The sequence below is a fragment of the Hydra viridissima genome, unplaced genomic scaffold, assembly GCF_058129835.1.
Source record: "Hydra viridissima isolate aposymbiotic clone 2 unplaced genomic scaffold, HvirCarnegie_v1 scaffold_6, whole genome shotgun sequence".
Classification (NCBI taxonomy): Eukaryota; Metazoa; Cnidaria; class Hydrozoa; order Anthoathecata; family Hydridae; genus Hydra; species Hydra viridissima.
Window position 1 is genome coordinate 6,511,986 of NW_028324305.1, and position 20,743 is coordinate 6,532,728.

At 30.7% G+C, this 20,743-nt stretch overlaps 1 protein-coding gene across 3 annotated transcripts in view; it reads left to right on the plus strand.

Annotated features, from left to right (window-relative positions):
* Window positions 1-20,743, plus strand: part of LOC145189806 (phosphatidylinositol phosphatase PTPRQ-like) — a 65,046-nt gene that overhangs the window by 20,156 nt on the left and 24,147 nt on the right. For all 3 annotated transcript variants that reach the window (XM_090091171.1, XM_090091172.1, XM_090091173.1), the window contains exons 5-7: window positions 2,562-2,847; window positions 3,108-3,146; window positions 13,968-14,120. In XM_090091171.1, coding sequence (XP_089947297.1) covers window positions 2,562-2,847; window positions 3,108-3,146; window positions 13,968-14,120 — 478 coding nt within the window. The remainder of the gene's footprint in view (window positions 1-2,561; window positions 2,848-3,107; window positions 3,147-13,967; window positions 14,121-20,743) is intronic.

Genomic DNA, 20,743 nt, shown 5'->3' on the forward strand with positions numbered 1-20,743 from the left:
ATTTACAACACTTCTTTATTTGGTAATTCCTCAATTTTGTTTAAGAATTTATTTACTGGATAACTAAATGTTTCTTCTTAATGTGTTAGGGAACGCAAGGCCTTGCCATTCGTGGAAAGGTTGAAAATAATTCAAACTTTCGCATGCTACTCAAACTACGAGCAGACGATTCTCTGGAACTGAAGAAATGGTTGAATCGTCCTGAAAAGCAAAAGTGGCTCTCTCCTGAAATTGAAAACAAAATCCTACAAGACTTTGCTCATGCAAAGCTTCGTAAGTATGCGAAAGTATAAGGGAATCACAATTCTGTAGTTCGATGGCCGATGAAACAATGGATATGTCCGCGAAAGAACAAGTTTCGATCTGCATTCGGCGTGTTAATAAAAAGTTTAAAATTGAGGAGCTTTTTATGGGATTTTACCAAACCGGGAACATCAAGAGCGTAACTTTGTTAAACTGTTTGATGGACGCTTTGTGTCAATTTAGCCTGTTGATTCAAAATTTTCGGGGCCAATTTATTTTAAGCAAATTATAATGTTAAACGTTGATTAAAAATCATTTTAGGCATGCAGCTTATTTTTTGCAAAGCAAGAAATACCATTAACACGCGCAAGGAGGTGTTAAAAGAAGCCCGGGGTGATACTCGCTTCAAAGTCTTATGGGATGCAGCCGTAGTAGCAGCAAAATGCAGTTTACTTGACAAACCAGAGATGCCACGGAAACGTAAAATTACATCAAAATTTACTGAAAGTGGAGTTCCATACTTTGATACGACTCCAGAGGACCACCACCGCCAGCTTTTCTATGCATCTCTGGATTGTGTATTAGCGGAACTTGCGACCCGTTTCGAACCGACTGAGACCACTAAGCATTTAGCAAATGTAGAAATATTTCTCATTGATCAGCGCTTGGAATTTGGATTCGTTGAGGCTTTTTACAAAGATAACTTTGAGGATTATAGAAGGTTACAACTCCATCGCGACATATTTTTGGATCACGCAAAATTCAAGAATATTCAACTAATTGATTTTGAATCAGTTTTGAATGAGCTTGTAGACCATGATGGTGTTCTTTTTCAATTAAATCCACTGATTCCCGAGTTTGGGAGGCTGGTAAAAATTTTACTATGTATGCCTGTCACCTCATGTACGTGCGAGCGCTCTTTTTCTTGTCTTCGTAGGCTAAAGACTTATTTGCGTTCTACAATGTTTCATGAGTGATTGAATTATCTCGTTATTTTAAATTGCCATCGCGATATTGCCTACACTCTTGATCATTTGATCGATGAGTTTATAATGCGTGCCTCCATACGCATGAACATATTTTATTTGAGAAAATTGATTACATTTTATGCCCATTGAAACAACTTCTTATTTCTTATTATAGATTTTCAACTCCTACAAAATAGTTCATGCCCCATCCGGGGAAACTAAAACTCTACACCTATGAATGAGTTTAAAAAAACGGTAGCTAAATAAAACACCGTTTTAAAAGCGAGTGTTATTAAAACTCGGTTTTGTTGGTGTGAATGGGTTATAAGGTTAAATATAGACCTTATATACATAATTAAACACAATTTTAAAACACATTTTTCTCATTTATATGGTTTGACCTTAAAATCTTCTATGCTTGCCTCGTGACATAAAATTTTATTCTGCAAAATACTTTTTAATTCACTAACAACAGGTTAAATTTATAATTAATTTTCTGTTTCAAATGGTTAGTAATCTGATCAGTGCGAGCTGAATAAGTAGGGTAACAGCATAGCATTGAATCACAATCAAATTTATTAAATAAAGTTTGAAGCATAGCTTTGAATGTAAGAAAATTAACACAGCAATTACCAATGACATAACGAGGAATGTAACTTCGCATGCGTAAATTAATGTTAATTATTTTCTAGAAAGTTATCATTTATAGTATATTATTAAATTAATTAAGGAATGGCAGAAGCATTCACACACAAAAGAAGAGGGTTGGCAATTATTTAGGAAAGGGAGCAAGGAGGAAATTCATATTGACAGGAACTGGCGCCTTTGTAGATCCCCAATCTGAATCTTTAATTTTACAAAAGACTTCCAATTTAAGTATTGACTAAATAGCAATTTTGGCGCTTTTTACAAAGCATTTTACTTTATAACTTTTAATTTTTAATTAAACTAAATTTTTATAAGAAATAAATGAAGCATTCTATTAAAAAGGTTTATTAATTCTTCCATACCTTGTGTTAAATCAGAAGAAAGAAAAAAATTAGATCAGTGTTGAAAAAATATTGCTTTTGTTTAATGATTTGGATTACCAAAACTCTCAGTTTTTAACTCTAACTATAAATTTGATTAGCAAATTTATGAAATGCTTTAACTCACAATCATTATCTTTTTATGATTTAAAAAAATACTACAGACAGATAATGCTTTTTTAAAACAGTCACTGGTATTGAAAATTTAAAACTCAACTATTTCTCTTTGGGAACTCCTGTTAAATTTTATTTGAAACTTTTATGATGATAATATTGCAACAATACCTTTAAAGAAAAACACATTTGTTTTTATTTGTTTCAGGGCTGGCAATATTCAGACAATATTGATGCTCAAAGTTCAAAGTGGAGTTCATCTTCACTCAATCAATATGAAACCATCATTTCCAATATAGAGATTAAGTCATCTCATTATAGCTTGACTAAATTTAAAAGTTTTTGTTTTCATTTATACAAAGACCATTGGAGATTTAGTAATGATAATAATGATTGGTTTTTTGTTTTACCTAACTTGATTCAAAACTTGCATTATCTGTTTTCATTATCTAAAGTCCAATTAGATAGTATGAAGTATGACAACCATATAACGGGTAAATATTTGATTTGATTCATTTATAGTGATGATGATGATGATGATGATGATGATGATGATGATGATGATGATGATGATGATGATGATGATGATGATGATGATGATGATGATGATGATGATGATGATGATGATGATGATGATGATGATGATGATGATGATGATGATGATGATGATGATGATGATGATGATGATGATGATGATGATGATGATGATGTTAATAGGGTTGATTATCATTTTAGAGCAGCATTTTTTTTTCAGGTAGTCAATCTTTTGTATCAAGTGGTTTTCGTTTAAAAGGTAAAATTTTTTATTCTTCATTTTATGTTTGATATCAAAAAAACTTTATTGAAAACTTTATGAAATAGGAAAAATGAAGCGCTTCTTGATACTACTTTTTCATTAATTACAATATAAGAAAATTTTATCATATTAAATATAAGTCATGGGTTCCATTATTGATTAGTAATTGAATAATAGATAATATCCATCTTTTATGCTTGCTGTAATAAAAGTTGTTTTACAACGCGACCTTTCCAAGCAAAGTGGGCATTATGTATCCATTGTCTTCAACTGTTTTACAGAGCAAGGCTTTATATATGAGCTAGAGTTTAATTTATATAGACTTAAAAAGGTATTTTTCATTAAGAGCTTCATTGGTGATCCTAGTTACAATAACTTGATTATTTAATACTACCAAAGTTATTTAAGTTATTTTACTGTTGAATAATCAGTCAATTATTAAAACTGTTTTTTTTTTTAATTTTGGCTCAAACACTACATCAAGTATGTAGGGAAACTTGATTCTCTTATTCATATTACTTAACTAACCCTAAAAGCTTATAATTTCATCTTAATAAATCCTTTTTAAAATTCACTTAATATGTTATTCTTTTACTTTACTTTAAATAAGAATGATTTAAATACTTATGTTTCTATATAGTGTAAATTCTCTAATAGTATTTTATAAAAAATTTTATTTTGCTTAAAATAATTTTCTTTAATGCGTGAGTGAAAACTAACACCACTTTTGTCATATAAAGTCGTAAAGCACTTGAGAGCATCTGTTTTAATCATAAAGAATGAAGGATTGCTTTAGATCAAGAACTTTGTAAATCCAACTTTATCGCTGAGATCTGTCAAAAAATAATACTTCTTAATAAAGTTAGTAGCCAGCTTTGTTAGGAGTAATATCAAAAATTTTTTTATACCATTAACATTATCACTTGCATAAACGTCCCAAATAAAAATATGTGAATGCGATTGGACTTCAGTAAACGCGCAAAGGAAAAGAAAAGTTAAGTATTTTCTTTTCCTTTGATTGAGCGTTTTGACTGAAGTCCAATCGCGTTTTTATGAAAAACAACATTCAATGCCGTTTATTGATTTACCATTTTTTCAGCTAAAGGTAATCATGAAGGCAGTAAAGGCAGCAATCTATTGATTAAATTAAGTATGAAAACATTTGAGCAAGAAGAATATTACGAAAATCGTTATCTTTTTTTTTTATTTTTTATTTTCTGATTGTGATTTAAAAAATGCTGTCAATTAATTATGTTTGCTTCAATTTTTTTTTTTTAACATATTCAAATGAATTGTATTAGGTGTCATATTCCGGCTCTAGCTTCCGTTGATATCTTTTCTTGACTGTTCATTCGCGCTTTTCTTTAACAGTTATTTTCTTATTTAAATAAAATGGAATACTATCTTTTTTTCATTTGCTTTTATAAAATCAAAGAGTTCCTAAGTTAGTACAAAAGCTAACTCTCTTGCAAGCAAAACCTAAGAATTTAGACATTTTCCCATTTAAAGTTTTATCTAAACTGAAGTGCATAAAAATCCAAAAAAAAAAAAGGCGCGTTTTTGATAAATACTAATATGAATAACTACATATATAAAGTTTTACTAGAATTCATTTAGTAACTGTTCACTGCTTCTGCATTAAAAGCATCAAAACTGCCTTTTTCCTACACAATACAAGAAAATTCATTGGAGAAAAATTTTATGCTGCAGTTTGCTATAGTTTAATCTCCATATTTGGAACTGGTGAAGTCAGTTCCTTTAAAATGTTAGTAATACTTAAATAGCTATGATCAGCAACAAATTGCGGCCTTTCCAGCAATTTCGTTTGGCCTTAAACCTCTTCTTCTTCTTTTTTTTTTTTTAAGTTTTCACATTTAAATTTTACATAAATAATTGGAATTCAAGTGAGCCCATTTTCTATTCAAAATTGATTGAAAGAGAGTGGATTTAAAGAGTAAAGAGGTAGAATTAGATTAAAAACAACGATTAGAAAAGACTTTTTGAAAACAATACTTTTTGAACTCCATCGTATATCACAAGATTAAACTTTGATTCTTCAGTCCACAAAACGTTCTTCCAGAATGATAACGGCATTTTTACATATTGCTTAGCAAATGTGAGTCTTCGCTCTCGATGGGGTTTTTGAAAGGTATGGTTTCTTTCGTGGAACTTTTGCTTTTGTGAGGAGGGAGAATTAGATTAAAAACAACGACCGGAAAAGACGCACTCAAGATGACTTGTCCACTCTCCATATAAACAAATGATGAAGCAAAAACAATTAAGTTAAAAACAACAACTGGGAAAAGACGTAACCGCGGAGACTTCAACCTGCCATATCAATAAACGATAAAGCGGAAAGAAGAAAAGTTAAAGAAACAACTGGGAAAAGACGTAAACGCGGAGACTCGTAAACGATAAAGCGAAAAGAAAAAAAGTTAAAAATAACGATCGGGAAAAGATTTATACACGATGATTTATCAACCTATCACGTAAGTAAACGATAAAACGGAATGAAGAAAAGTTAAAAACAACTGAGAAAAGACGTAAACACGAAGACTCATCAACCTGCCATATATATAAATGAAAAGGTAAAAAAAACAAGCGAAAACTATACAAACTCAAAAGAAGAGAGTCCAGAGGGTAAGAAGAAGAGTTTTTCTGTACTGATACTGCGAGCTGTTTTGTGGAATTCTAGCATCTTGGTATTCTTGTATGCAATGTCTAGCTAAATTTTCCTTCTTATTGCATATAAAGCAGGTTGGTTTGTTTACTGGAATTTGGTTATGATATTGGAGAGTGTTGCTTGTCTCCAACTTTTAACTTCCTAATCTCCTCTTTGAGCCTTGCAACTTCTCTAGGTGCATTCGAAGCAGATTTATTTAAGCATAGTGGAAATGCGCTAAGATTTTGTCCCATTTGTTAAAGGTTCACTTAAATTGGAGGAAAAACTCTTTAATGTCATCCTCTGATCCTCCGTTAAATTGTGGTAAGTTTAACTTATCAATCGTCGGTCTGAGTGAGCTTGTAAGTTTTTCTAACCAAATGAGCGTGTTTCTCTTATCTTTCAATCTAAGCAGAAAACTTCCGCTTCTTGTTTTGCTGTGGAGTTAAATAACCGTCTGAAAACTTTTTCCATTCTCTTTTCACTTATGATTTTATCGATATACTCATCAAGTCTATCATTGTCTTCATGTCCGAAAGAGTCTCGATCAAAATGTTCTAATGGCAAAATATCATTGTTGGGTGTAAGACAGTTTGGTACACACGGTGTTTTTGAATAAAATAATGGTAGAACATTAGGATTATCATCGGAGTGAGGTGAACCTGAACAACTTGTCATTTTTGACGTTGATAAAGCTGTTTTTAAATGTTTATTAAAAATGTGATTTCACTTGTTTCTTTTTCTTCTTTAAATAAAAATGATTTCTACTAAAATGTTTTCTCTTCAATTCCGTTTCAAAATAATTAATATACTCGTTCGAAAATTATTTGAATTTTAAAAAACTCATTGATTTATGAAGAAATGAGTGAATACATAAATCTCGGTGGGACCCCCAGTGTGAGGGTGGAGTTTTTTTAATGAAATGTATTTCTTTTATGTTTTTCGTTGTGTTTGAGCAAAAGAGTAAAGGGAGGTTTGGGTTTTAAAGTTGTGTAAAAAGGTTTATGGAGGTTGGGAGCAAGGCTGATGGCATTTTCTCTCAAATATTTTGATGCTTTTGAACGTACGTATAAATTGTAAGGTGACTTTGGCAAACTAAGACTCTTTTGTTCTTGAATAAAATCTGCTTCAATTGCAATTACGGTTTTATTTGATGACCTAAAGTTAGTTACATTGTAACTTAAAAACTGTTGTTTCTTTTTTTCCCAATGCCTCGGATCTCTATTCTATTGGAACACAATAAATCCATTATTTTCAGCTGTAGTACTACATGCATTCACTTTTTCTTTCTCTTCATTCCAGAATTATTATAGAATGTTTTATGTTGTAAAGAAGTTAAGTGTTTTCTAATCTGAGAAAGCTTAGACCAATTGTTACAACTTTTTAAACAATTTGAAAGCTTCTTTCATTGTTTCACTCTTAGAACTATGAGTTTTTCTGTCGAAAGTTGACTGGTATATCTGACAATCTTACGGTCTTTACATCACCTTTAGACACTTTGGCAGACTTTCTAATGAAATGGTAGGATTCCACTCAACATGCTTCTTAAGCTGTTCTTTTTAATGCTTTTATTCATCTGAGCCCTTTCAGCACTGTTAAGTTTTTATACCTTGCTTTTACATTCTTATTTTGGACACTCCAGGTTTACTGATCTTGAAACCCACGTAAATGAAGTATAACACTTTAGTTCTTTTTGCTTCATTAAAACTGTTTTTGTTTATTTAATTGTAAAAAAATTGCTAGGCATCAACAGAACACAAAAATTTCGATGGCCTTAAATTGCACTTTTCTAAAAATCAGTATGTAAATCGCTACTTCAACCTGTATTTTCAGTCTTATTATCCTTTAGCAATATAGAAAGCAATTGCTAATAAGTAGAGTTTCAATTAATTCTTACTGTTTAAGTAATAATAGTTTTCATTAAGATTTTTAATGTTTTCACGTGCAACATTGGAAACTCGAACTAATAGCAGTTACGTAACACAGCTTTGTAAAGAATAATTGCTTAAAAGTTAAGAAAGAAACAAAATTCGATTACTTCTCATATTGCGAGATGATGGGATAATGGATAATGGTTTTGTCTAAAGCAGTACTTCCCTCGCAATGCGCTTAAAATTGCGTATTGTTTTTTAGTCTTTCAAAGTGAATTAGCTAAACAGCATTTAACATTTTCGTCTTTCAGTATCGGGAAAATTTTTATACTTGGTGGGAAAGTTCAAAGTAAATTATTTGAAGGCAAGCAGAGAGCTGTTTGCTACATTAAAAAAAGACCGGCTGCATTGAAGTGTATGTAATCAATCTGATCTGATTTAGATCCAACTTATAAAAAGATTTTAGAGATACAACTCTTTCCAGTCAAACTAGTCTGCCTGAGTTAAAAAAGCTTTTTCATAATAACTTCAGATGAAGCATTGGAAGCAAAAGCTAGTCGCACAGGAAAGAGGAAGAAAAGAAGAAGAAAAATTTAAGCGATTAGAAATAGCATATTCTCAGTTTCTTTAGTACTGATTTTTTCGTCAATGGCAGATTCATCTTGAAAAAAAATATTTTTTCACGTTTGCCTCTAAATTTAAAAGGAGCTGATTCAAGAGAAACAAAGAATATTTTAACACTTTATAGATTTTATAGTTAATTTTAATATTTAATATATATCTGTTTATATAAAAGTTATACACATAACAACAACATTGTCTTTCAAGTAATAGCAAAAAAAAACATTGCAAGATATGAATATTAATTTAAGATAAATTTAAACAAGAAAATTAATTAGTTTTCAAACAAAGCCGAATCCTATTTCGATTAATTCTCAGGCTTTCACAAAAAAAATTGTGGCAGGAACCGGAATCGAATTTTGGTCGATCACTACGAGCAAGAGGTCCTTACTTTGTTTTCTTGAATGAAAAGCCATTCCAAACTTGTACAACTATTTTGATTATTTTAGATATATATATATATATATATATATATATATATATATATATATATATATATATATATATATATATATATATATATATATATATATATATATATATATATATATATAAAATAATCAAAATAGTTGTACAAGTTTATTCAAAGGAGTTCATTTGTTGAATTAACTTGATCTTTACTTAAAAAATTTTACAGGGAAAAATTTTACTATTTTAGCAGGTTGTGGACTTAAATAAGCATTGACTTATAGCAAAGTTCAGCTTATTTACTGTCCCCCGTATTTTTAAAAATTAAAGTTAAACCCATAAATTTATGGAATTCGGTCTAGAACTGAATTTTGAACCATTTAATTTTTTTCTGTTTTTTTACAAAAAGTAGCTCTTTTGACTTCAGGTGGTCACAGGGGTCGCCCGAAAATTTTGCAACAAAAAAAAATTATAAGTAACACCTTTCTTTTTCTTTTTCTAGTTTTACATTAAATTAAAGATGTGATTACTTTGATTATTCATAAAAATAGATCAAGAAATTTAATGTTTATTATATGCTTTTAAAGGATTTTAACAAAGCTATCAGTTTTTTAAACCTTCAAAAAAAAGCTCTTAAATTATTAACTTTGTTGTGAATATAAAACTGAATGGAAAAAAGATACCTTAAAAAGTTTAAATAAAAAATCACTAAAGATGTTTATAAAATCCAATCGCCGCTTTGCGATGTATTGTAAGAAATTTCCTGATGTATATTTCTTTGAGCATTATTATATACAATTCCAACCAAATTTATATAGCTTCTTCATGCACCCCTAACTTTCTAGTAAGAATGTAACATTGTTAAAAAGCCCAGAAACTTCAGGACTGTTTAATAAACTCATTTTTATGTCTTTTCTTCACTGCTTAAAACTGGTTGCACAAATAAGACTAATAAGGCAATTTTTCTTCTCGTTCTTTGTGTAAAACTTTCGGAATCGTTTAAATATGAGCTTTCTATCTTTTCAAAGTTTAAGAGCTATTGTCTGAAAAATCTAGGCAAAGTCTGAAAGTGATATCTTCAAGTTGCACTCATTTTTAGATATTTTGTAAAAGACAATGAAAGTAGGCCACTGGTAATTTTTTTTTCTAAAATTTGTATTAATTTCGGAGATATTGGGTCCCAAAATTTGGCCCGTTTTGAGAAAATTTTGCGCATGGAGTGCAATTGCTACTTTGAGGAGTAGTTTTAGCAACATGAATATGACAGAAACATTTCTTTTTAACTTTTTTACTAATCTGGATAGATTTCTACAGTAAAAGTAAAAATTCAACATGATTACATTTTCAGTTGTCTAGAAATCGTTGTCCGAAACCACAACATTTGAAATTTTACCCTAACTTTAAGCTCTAATATCTCTTTAGGCCAATACTTGCTCGTAGTTTTTTTAGGTGTTTTTGAAAGATACTAAGACATACATTGATTTTTCGGAACAAAAACCATGTGCATGCAAGGACCTGGGAAGGAGTAACCTGCCAAAAATCACACTTTGCGTTCAACGCGCTTTGATAGATTACCCATAACAACCGTAGCCTTAGGTCCACCATGAACAGTATAAGTTATTTATTTTCCTTAAGTATGCATCTTCCAATATCTGAAAAAAAATCCATGTGCTCGGGTGATAAAAAGCCTACAGAAATCCTAGAAGTAGCCTAATTTTGCCAATTATTTAACTAAATAAATACCCTAGCAACGGTATAGATATACTTAGCAACGGCTACTTTACAGCCTTTTTAGTTAGTACTGCTATTAAAAAGTTTAATATAATGCTTTTTTAAAAGGAACTGTACAAGAGAACTTCAAAAAATACATATAGCACTTAAAATAAAAACAAATAAAAATTATATATAAATAAATACAATGTTCTATCTAATATAATATATTACATCAGGTAGAACATTGTATTTATATATATATATATATATATATATATATATATATATATATATATATATATATATATATTTGTATTTATTTTATATATTAAACAGAACATTTTATTTATTTCATTTGTAGATAGAACGAGACAATACTTAGGGGACGAAATGACTGCCGACTTAGTGTGATATTTTTGTTAATGACTACTTGGTACATCCCATGGTTTACTTGAGTTACATAACATAAATTTTTTTTAGCAGTTTTCAGTAGAAGAAATAAAATTTGTTAGTAAAAACTGCATTTTTTAATATTTTTCGATAAATAATTATCAATAAACAAAGTATGTCTGAGAGCAAGAATAAAGTCAGTCCTTATGAGAAATCCATATATTTTAATAAAGAGAAGACTTCTTGTGGTCCTTTTAAGCGTTAGAACAAAGATGGAACTTTTCAAGTTAATGAATTAACTGCTGACATAACTAATCATTTACAAGCTTTAAAGGTATGAATAATATTAGAGTATTATTTACTTTTTTATTAAAAGAAACAGGATTTCTTACTCCATAGGTGGAAAATCTAACGTTAGTGTTTTATAACTACTACCGACAAACCAGTGGAATGAAAAAACCTTGATTGAAAGCCGACTACAAACTTATCTTTCACGCTATGACTCATTATGTGCGTACCATTGCTTTTCTTTTGGTATTGGCTGGAAGCAGCCAAACGGTTGTCAACACCCAAGTCATGAATTTCAAATTGGTAAAAAAGCACCAAAAATTAGATCCATCCCTTTGAACACCCTTGCTGCTTATAATGAAAAGAGTTTATCACTTCCTGTTGGAGCCGTATTTTGCTTCAGCCACCTAAAAAGTATTTCTACAGGTAACAATATTGACATTTTAGAACCAGCTCCAACACCAATAAAGTCTTGCTTTCCTGCTGATGACATGTATGTTCCAGATATAACAATCATTTCAGATGAATCTATCGAAGAATCAAAAAAAGCAGCTACCTCTTTGTGTGAAGCAACTAGAGCAAGTCCACTGTCCTTTCAGACAAAGCAAGTTCACCAGCAGCTGAGGACAATATTAAAGCCAAGTGAATATGTGACAACTCAACAAACTTGATCATTATTCTGTAGGCAAGCAAATGAACTTGTATATTTACAAATACCCAAAGTATTTATGCTAAAAAATGTGACTTTTTTCTTTTCTTGGGACTTTAGATAAATATTTAGCAATTTCCTTCAAGTGTAATTTTTTAAATGGAGTAAGCAAAAAAGAACAGGAAGGTTGGCAACCACTTTTTGTGAAGAGGTTAACTTAACTAATGATGTGATTGATGAAACTGTTGATATGAATGATGGAACTGAAAACAAAGATGATTTAAATAACGATATTCAGTTTTTTGCATAGGAGTTAGCAGCTGATTTTTAAATTGGTGATTGGATTATTGTTCCATACTTTATGCAATGGTATCCTGCAATAATTAAAAATGTAAGAAGTTTTAACATTATAATATTATATTTTTGTGTATTGAGATTTATTACAAAATTATTGGTTTATTAACCATATTAACTAATTTCAAGGAATATTTAGGAAGCAGCAATAATTAGATGTTACTTTACCTCAACCATTCGGTCAATGATGATGGTATATATGTTTCTTGTATGGAATATTCTGTTACACCTGGAAAGAACTGCTTCAAGTGGCCAATCAAAGAAAATATTCTCCAATGTTCGTCTCTTGATATTGTTTGTAAGATTGATGCACCAACACTAACTAATCAAAGAGGAGATTATTCACTCTCAAAAGATGATTTGACAACGTGGAGATTCAGATTGGCCATTAATAAATTTATTACATTTTTTTTGTAATTCTTAGAAAACTGTATTTCCCATCAGTTTTAAACGGAAAAAACGATCTTGAAGTTTAATGGTTCTTTCTTTCATTGATAAAACTTCTACAAGAGAACTTGAAAAAAACTTTTTAATAGCAGTACTAACTAAAAAGGCTGTAAAGTAGCCGTTGCTAAGTATATCTATACCGTTGCTAGGGTATTTATTTAGTTAAATAATTGGCAAAATTAGGCTACTTCTAGGATTTCTGTAGGCTTTTTATCACCCGAGCACATGGATTTTTTTTCAGATATTGGAAGATGCATACTTAAGGAAAATAAATAACTTATACTGTTCATGGTGGACCTAAGGCTACGGTTGTTATGGGTAATCTATCAAAGCGCGTTAAACGCAAAGTGTGATTTTTGGCAGGTTACTCCTTCCCAGGTCCTTGCATGCACATGGTTTTTGTTCCGAAAAATCAATGTATGTCTTAGTATCTTTCAAAAACACCTAAAAAAACTACGAGCAAGTATTGGCCTAAAGAGATATTAGAGCTTAAAGTTAGGGTAAAATTTCAAATGTTGTGGTTTCGGACAACGATTTCTAGACAACTGAAAATGTAATCATGTTGAATTTTTACTTTTACTGTAGAAATCTATCCAGATTAGTAAAAAAGTTAAAAAGAAATGTTTCTGTCATATTCATGTTGCTAAAACTACTCCTCAAAGTAGCAATTGCACTCCATGCGCAAAATTTTCTCAAAACGGGCCAAATTTTGGGACCCAATATCTCCGAAATTAATACAAATTTTAGAAAAAAAAATTACCAGTGGCCTACTTTCATTGTCTTTTACAAAATATCTAAAAATGAGTACAATTTGAAGACATCACTTCCAAAATTTGTTTATTTTGCCTACATTTCTCAGACAATGGCTCTTAAGGAACAATATTTCAACCCGCAACCAGAGGTGAAAACAATTCAGAAAAAAAGATGTGTTTTCTAATAATATAAGCTAAGAAAAAATGAAAAAAAAAGCAGTTTTATTATCAGAAATAACGACGTTTTGATTTAACAGAATATTCCAAATTGTTAATTATTTTTAGTTAAAAAGTAACCATATGTAATTGAAGTACCTACTTGCAGTGGTTTCAAGTGCAAAATTATTATCCTTGAAGTTATAGCAATTTATTCAATGAATACAAGCGTTTTAAATGGAGTTTCTTTCATAGTTTATTGGATGCCTTCATACCTCTTTTCCCCTTCTTATGCTCTGTAGATAATTTGATTTTTGCTGTGTATAGTTCAAGTTATATGTCTACCTATAAAATCAAATTGCACATAAAGTTTAATTTTTAAAAAATATTGACTTACGGGGTTTCTGAGATAACTGACTCAATTGTAACTAATTGTTGCAAACTTTATGTTTATGCAAATAACAACAGCTGTTTTAATTAATGAAAATATAATTTTCTCTATTCTAGAAAATGGCGATCGGCTCATGTTTGGATTCGTCCTTCAGAGTTTTGGCTCTTATTTTTATAGAGGAATAGGATTTGATAAAAAGCCATGTAATGCTTATGTTGGATTCTATGGAACTAATGGCAATTGTGAGAAGTATAAAGGAGAAATTTTTGGTTAGATCTTCTATAATATTATAATATTATAACGGGTGATAAGATTTTATTCGGCCTGTAGTTTTAGACTAATTTCTTGACACCACATTTAGTTTGAAACTTTGTAAATACATTCAAAACATTTCATTATTTATCTATAAACTTTTATTAATTGAAAAAAAAAAAGATTTTTAAGTCATAGACCTTAAGAAATCGTAAGTACGAGCTTTATAAAACGTATAAAGTTAAAGGGAAAAAAATTTACTACAGACTAGGGAAAGGAAAACCGGTTTCCGGTTTCCGGTTTCCGGAAACCGTAAAATTTTTGGATATCGAAAACCGAAAATGTTATTTTCAAAACCGGTTTTTGTATATACAGTACAATCTCTCTAATTCAAACTTTATGGGGAAAAATAAAAGTTCGAATTAGAGAGATTTTCAAATTATAGAAAGTTGACTTTTCTTTCGCGCATTTCACGGTGACTTTACATTTAATCGAATTATGGAGATTTACGAACTAAAGAGATTCGAATTAGAGAGATTATACTGTATATCTTTTGTACAAAATTTACTTGGTTATTTGGCAATTCTAAACCACATTTCTTGATGAGAAGTTGCTCAAGAAAGTAAATGAAAACATTAAATTTGCTTCCACTTGAACTTTAACAGTAAGTTAATGCAATTTGTGAAGTAAAAAAAGTGAAACAAATTTTCACAAAAACGAAAATATCGTTTTCTGAAGTCCACAAGGATAACACACCAGTTTGGAAGCACTTTTTGCACTCAAAAGAACTTGAATTGGCCAAGTGCAAGCTCTGCGACCAAGAAATTAAGTGCAAAGGAGGAACCACAAGCTCCATGAGGAACCACCTGAGGACAAAGCACAATATCACATTTGCTGCAGTTGTTCCTCCTGAGAGGAAATTTGAAGTCATCAAACCTATTGATTCGTTTTTTAAGACAAAGGACTCTGTTGATGTGGTTTTGGCTGAGCTTATTTCATGTGATGGGCTGCCCTTTCGTGTTTTCTCAACTAGTCAACGTTTGAGAACAGCTCTAGAGACAAAATGATACAAATTGCCCAAGGATGCTAAATCGATTAAGGTTCTGCTGATGAAACATTATGAAGATATCAAGAAAACATATCAACAAAAATTTTTAGAAAAGAAGCTTGTTAGTCATAAATTTAGCTTAACCTGTGTAATTGTTGACGAGAAACTGAAAGAATTTGGGCAACGTTTTGCCTGTGATATTGCTGCAGTAACCACAGACGGAGCTGCTGTAATGAAAAAATTTGGTAGCTCAATTTTACCAGACCATCAGCTCTGCCTCGCACATGGAATCCACTTGGCTGTCTGTGATGTTCTATATAGACAATCTAGGAAAGAAAACAATGGGACACCTAAGCAAGTCACTATTCTAGAAGAGGACCAAGAAGATGATGACAGCGATGAGGAACCTGGGTTAGAAGTTTCATCAGAAGCAGGTGTATCAGCTCTTCCGATGATCAGGGAGGATGTCACAGAACTCATCAACAAGGTCGGAAAATGTGTCAGATTGTTTCAAAAGTCTCCAGTTAAAAATGACATGATTCTGCAAAAGCATGTCCAGTCTGAGTTTGGAAAGGAGCTGCAGCTAATCTTAGACTCTAAGACACGTTGGAACAGCTTACTAGATATGATTTCAAGATTTGTTAACCTTAAGAAATGTATTCAAATGTCACTGATTGAGTTATCAAGCGATATTATGATTTCACCTGAACTTACCACCTTACAAAATCTAGTAAATGCTTTAGAACCAATCAAGGTTGGTGCTGAAGCACTTTGCAGAAGAGATTTGAACTTGCTCTCATCTGATGGCATTCTGAAGTTCATTTTCAAGCATCTAAAAAGCCAGAAAAACATCTTTAGTCAAGAGCTAGTTGACTCATTTACTAAAAGAGTCACTGAGAGGAGGAATGCTATATTAGTAAACTTAGTTAAATATCTGAATAATCCTGATGTCATTAATGGAGCAACTCATGACATTTTCGAAAATTCCATCCCAAAGAGAAATGCAATTGCTACTACTACATCAAGTTTGTTTAATCGTTTGTTTGAGCAAAAGAGAAGTGAGTCTATAGATGAGGAAAACTTGTCAGATAATGAAATTAGTCAGGAACAAGTACAGCAATTTACTTCTTGTCAGAAGAGCTCGAGTTCTCCATTAGAGAGACAGTCAAAGGAGTTTCACCAAAGAAACAAAAAATAGAATCAACTTCCAAATTAATGCTCAAAGAAATGGCAGTATTAGAGCTAACAAAAAAACGAACAAGCAACTTAGATTTGTTGTACACGGCTTTGAAGTCAATCCAAGTAACAAGTGTGGAGGCTGAAAGTTCATTTTCTGCAAGTGGTCTATTTGTCACTAAACTAAGGTCAAGGTTAAATGATGAAACACTCAATGTTATATGTTTTTTACGTGCTTATTGTCTTAAGAAACGTAAAATTAACCATTAAAAAGACTTATTTGTTTGCTGCTCAATTGTATTCAATGTACGTATATTACATTGTTGCAATAAATATTTATGTTTTTGCTGCTGTTGTTCCCTTTAAATATACATAATAAAATGATACACAAGAAAACCGGAAAACCGGTTTTAAAATATTGAAAACCGCGGTTTATTCGAAAAACCGGTTTTAGAAAAAACTTAAATATTTCCTTTCCCTACTACTGGCCATTTTATGTCAGAATTTGTACCAAAATTAACTATCTATACTACAATAAGGCGTAACAAAAGCGGAGCTAGCTGTCGAAAAGCAACAGGAAGTGGTTGTAAACCCAAAATGATGACGAAAAAGAATGTCAAGTGCATAAAGGAAATGTTTAACCACAAGGATGGAATTTCTTGAAGACAAGTATCCGAAAGTTCATTAGTAAAATGCTGGCAACAAAGACTGAGATCCGTTCGAGAAAAAGAAAAAGATTATAAGCCGTACTGACATTCTGAAAGAACAAAATGCAGAACACTGGATGAAAAATTTCGAAATCGAGCTTTCATCTTTCATGACGGGTCTTATTTTACTTAAGCTCATACCAGTATTAATGGTAACAAGCAATATAAATGTCACCTCTACAAACGTAAAATAAAAGCCTGTTGCTAAATTTGATAACAAGTCTGGATATTTTTTCAAAAAATGGAAAGTCTAGACCTTTTTTCATTCCAAGCGGCCTTACTATCAACTAAAAAATTTTTTTAGAATATTGTATCAAAAAAAGACTAATTCCATTCATTGAAGTGCACCATTCTGATGATGAATTTGTATTTTGGCCTGACTTGGCGTCTGCTCATTATGCTAAAACCGTGGTTGATTAGTTTTTGTTGAAAAAGAAGACAACTAAGCAAACTTACAAGAATGTCGTCCCATAGAGAACTTTTGGAGTATTCTTAAAGGACTGGTATAAAATGACAGTTGGCAAGCTGAAAATTTAAATCAATTAATAAAACGCATTCAGTTTTGTATTCGTAAAATCGACACAAAGCTCATGCATAGCTTAGCTGAATCGATTGTTTCTAAAGTTGATTTTGTCCGTAGAAATGGGGTAAAAAAAACTAATTTTTTAATATAAAAAAGAGGTCAAAAACTCTAAATCTAAATCTGTCTTCGTTTAAATTTAGTCTCCATTTTGAAAAGAGTTATGGCTCTTCAAATACAGCCCAAATATAATGTTAAAAATTCAGATTTATTTAAGGAAAAAGTTAAATTTAGAAAAAAAAAAAAAGTGAAAATTTTTTTAAAGTTTTTCTTGTTGGTTTAATTCTCAGTGACATTACCGCAAAAGTGTTTGAAATTGAAAAAATTTTTCAAGATGGTGTTGACTATCATGTTAAAACAATATTTAAAAAGATGAATTGTTAATAACTTTTTTCAAAGAAAAAAAATTATCAATTTCACTTTTGTTTAGATTAATATTAACTACTAGAATTTCAATATTTAATTATGGTGTACATATGGCGTGTAACTGATCATTTAAAAGGGTTTTAAAAAATAAAAGCCCCGAATAGGTGCAATTTTTATAAGAATAGTTAGATTCCACAGAATATATTTCACCTATGTAAAAATTATGTAATTTATCCATACTAAACAACTTGTAACTAAAATGCAATCAAAATTCAGGTTTTCTGATACTCCCTGAGTCAAATTACATCTTATAATGATTATTGGAAAATCATTACAAGTACGATTTTAAGTAGAGCCTTATTTCCTCATAATTCAAGTAATCGATTCTTGACCAAAAGGTATACGTCCATTTCATCAACGAAGGGAAATTTTCTTTTTGTCTGAGCATTGATCATTTGAAGTACACGTTTCTAGACTTAATTCGTGTTTATAATATTTATTTCACCTGTGTTTTCCTTGAACTTAATTAGTGAGTGGGCTAAATGTGTCACAATTCTTCAGGAGTGTGAATAGTAATATAAGATTGTAGGAAACACCAGGAGCATAAACAAAACGTTTCATTTTTTCTTTTTACTTCCAAACAGTATTTAGAAGAGAGGGACTAGCAGGGTTTTTGTCCTAGGCATCTGATGGAATTGACGGGCCATCAGTATGGAGCGATGAAAATAGCTTTTTTTAAGTTATGTTATATATACATAAGATTTTTGTTAATTCGGTAAATTAGTAAACATTAATTTTTTTTTTTTTCTTTTTTTATAGTAAACAAGCATTTCATTTACGGCATTTTTTTCTTTTCTATGTTTTTTCTTTGTCTCACGAAAAAACCCCAAAAGCAAAAAAATAAAATGTTAGGTATGCTACAAATAATACTTAGATTCTTCTCTGTTAAAAGTTATCAAGATGTATTAATTTTAAATATATGTCATAAATTTTATAAAAAATTAAAAAGTTACTTTCACGGTACACCCATATCACTCTAGTACGGAGAATCATCAATCAATTTGTAGCATGACACAATTATCATCAAGTATTGAAAGTTTGTATAACAAGCACATTTTTAAAGTTGTAACTGTTGAAAGTGATAATTGCGTAATTACTTAAACAATGATTTGATCATCTTTACTTCACCAATCAGTTTTACCATTTGATAGCAGTTTTTAAAACAACATAGATCTACAATGATTTTCCCCGCTCGACAGATTTTGATTAATTTTATGACGGTGATCACTGTGGGCCAAAGAGACCGCCAAGTTCACTGTCATGACATTCAAACAAAAGCTTTTAAATATGGAATTATTTAACTTGTAGGTTTAGATAGGTGTGTATTTAAAACCTGGACAAAGTGCTAGGATCGAAAACTGGGCAAACGGGTACATTTTAGGGGGCTAGACCTGTTTAAAGCCTCGGGGCTTTTTTAATTTTTATACTACAAACTTTCTTCTTGATTTGACTCTTAAGTTTGTTACATAATGATTTTCATCTTTCTTTTTATCTCGTCCTGAAAATGATGCAAATGCTTGAAAAAATATATTTTAAAATTACATGTTTTAATATAAATAAAAAATCAAATACTTTAATAACAAAAAAGTCAACAAATGCTTATAGTAGTCTTTCCTCATAACCTGGATTCTCCTTTAATCTTTTAGCCTTTTACCATATTGGTTTAAACATTGTAAGAATACTTTGTCCGCCTTATTCGGCTAAGCTGTACAATCCTTGGTTAAGATGTTCCCCATAAGACTGTACATGTCGCAGTAGAATGTGGACTTTCCATCTTCTTTTTATTCATTTTTATGTAATTTTATAGCTTTTGTGTTAAAGTAAATGAATTCTTAATATTATTTATGGCTTCTTTGAGGGCAGGTTGTAATATGCTAGAAAAATAACAGTTTTTTTACATTTCGAAAATCATTTAAATACTGAACAACTGGAATTAAGCATGTAGATGACTGTGACAAATTTCAAGACAATCCAATTTTTCCTATAACTTGTTTAAGCTGTTTCTATTCCATTGTCTACCTTGTTAGCTTCATTCAATAACATTTATAGGTTTTAGCCATTCACCAAACCCTTGCCAGGAAACAAAACCAATTACCAAATGAAGTTCAGGTGGAGGAGCCAGAAGCTCACTTAAAGTATCCGAAACAAGTCAAATTACACAATCTAAGGATTGAAACAGTTCATAGAGTTTTTCATATATGATTTTACTGATTTGTTTCTAAAAGTTTTTAATACCAATTATCAATACAGCCAAGAGTCTAACTCTAATGTAGTAATTCCTTCAAAAAATAAGCCTTTTTCCCAGAATGACCAGATAAGCTAAATAGGGCATTCCCACATTTTAAAGTGCAATTTGTAATTGCTTGCTTATAGATAGCTATTGAAATGAAGTTCTTTTTGACTAATTTTCTGGTGTGCCAATTTTTACTTTGAGAGGATTTCCACTTGTAAACAAAAGGTATATCCATCCATCAAGTTTTCAATACTCATTTTACTTTTTATGATTCCAGAAGTAGCATATACGAAACTTGTATTTCAATATAGTTTTTTTATAAAAAAAAATTTAAACATACAGTTAAGTAATAAAAATGTTTTTTACATGCTTATCTTGAAGAGAACCTAGTGTAAATACAAATGTAATGATAATTGACCATAGCATTGGTGGTGGAATAGTTATGAGAACGACCACATGCAAGATCTGTA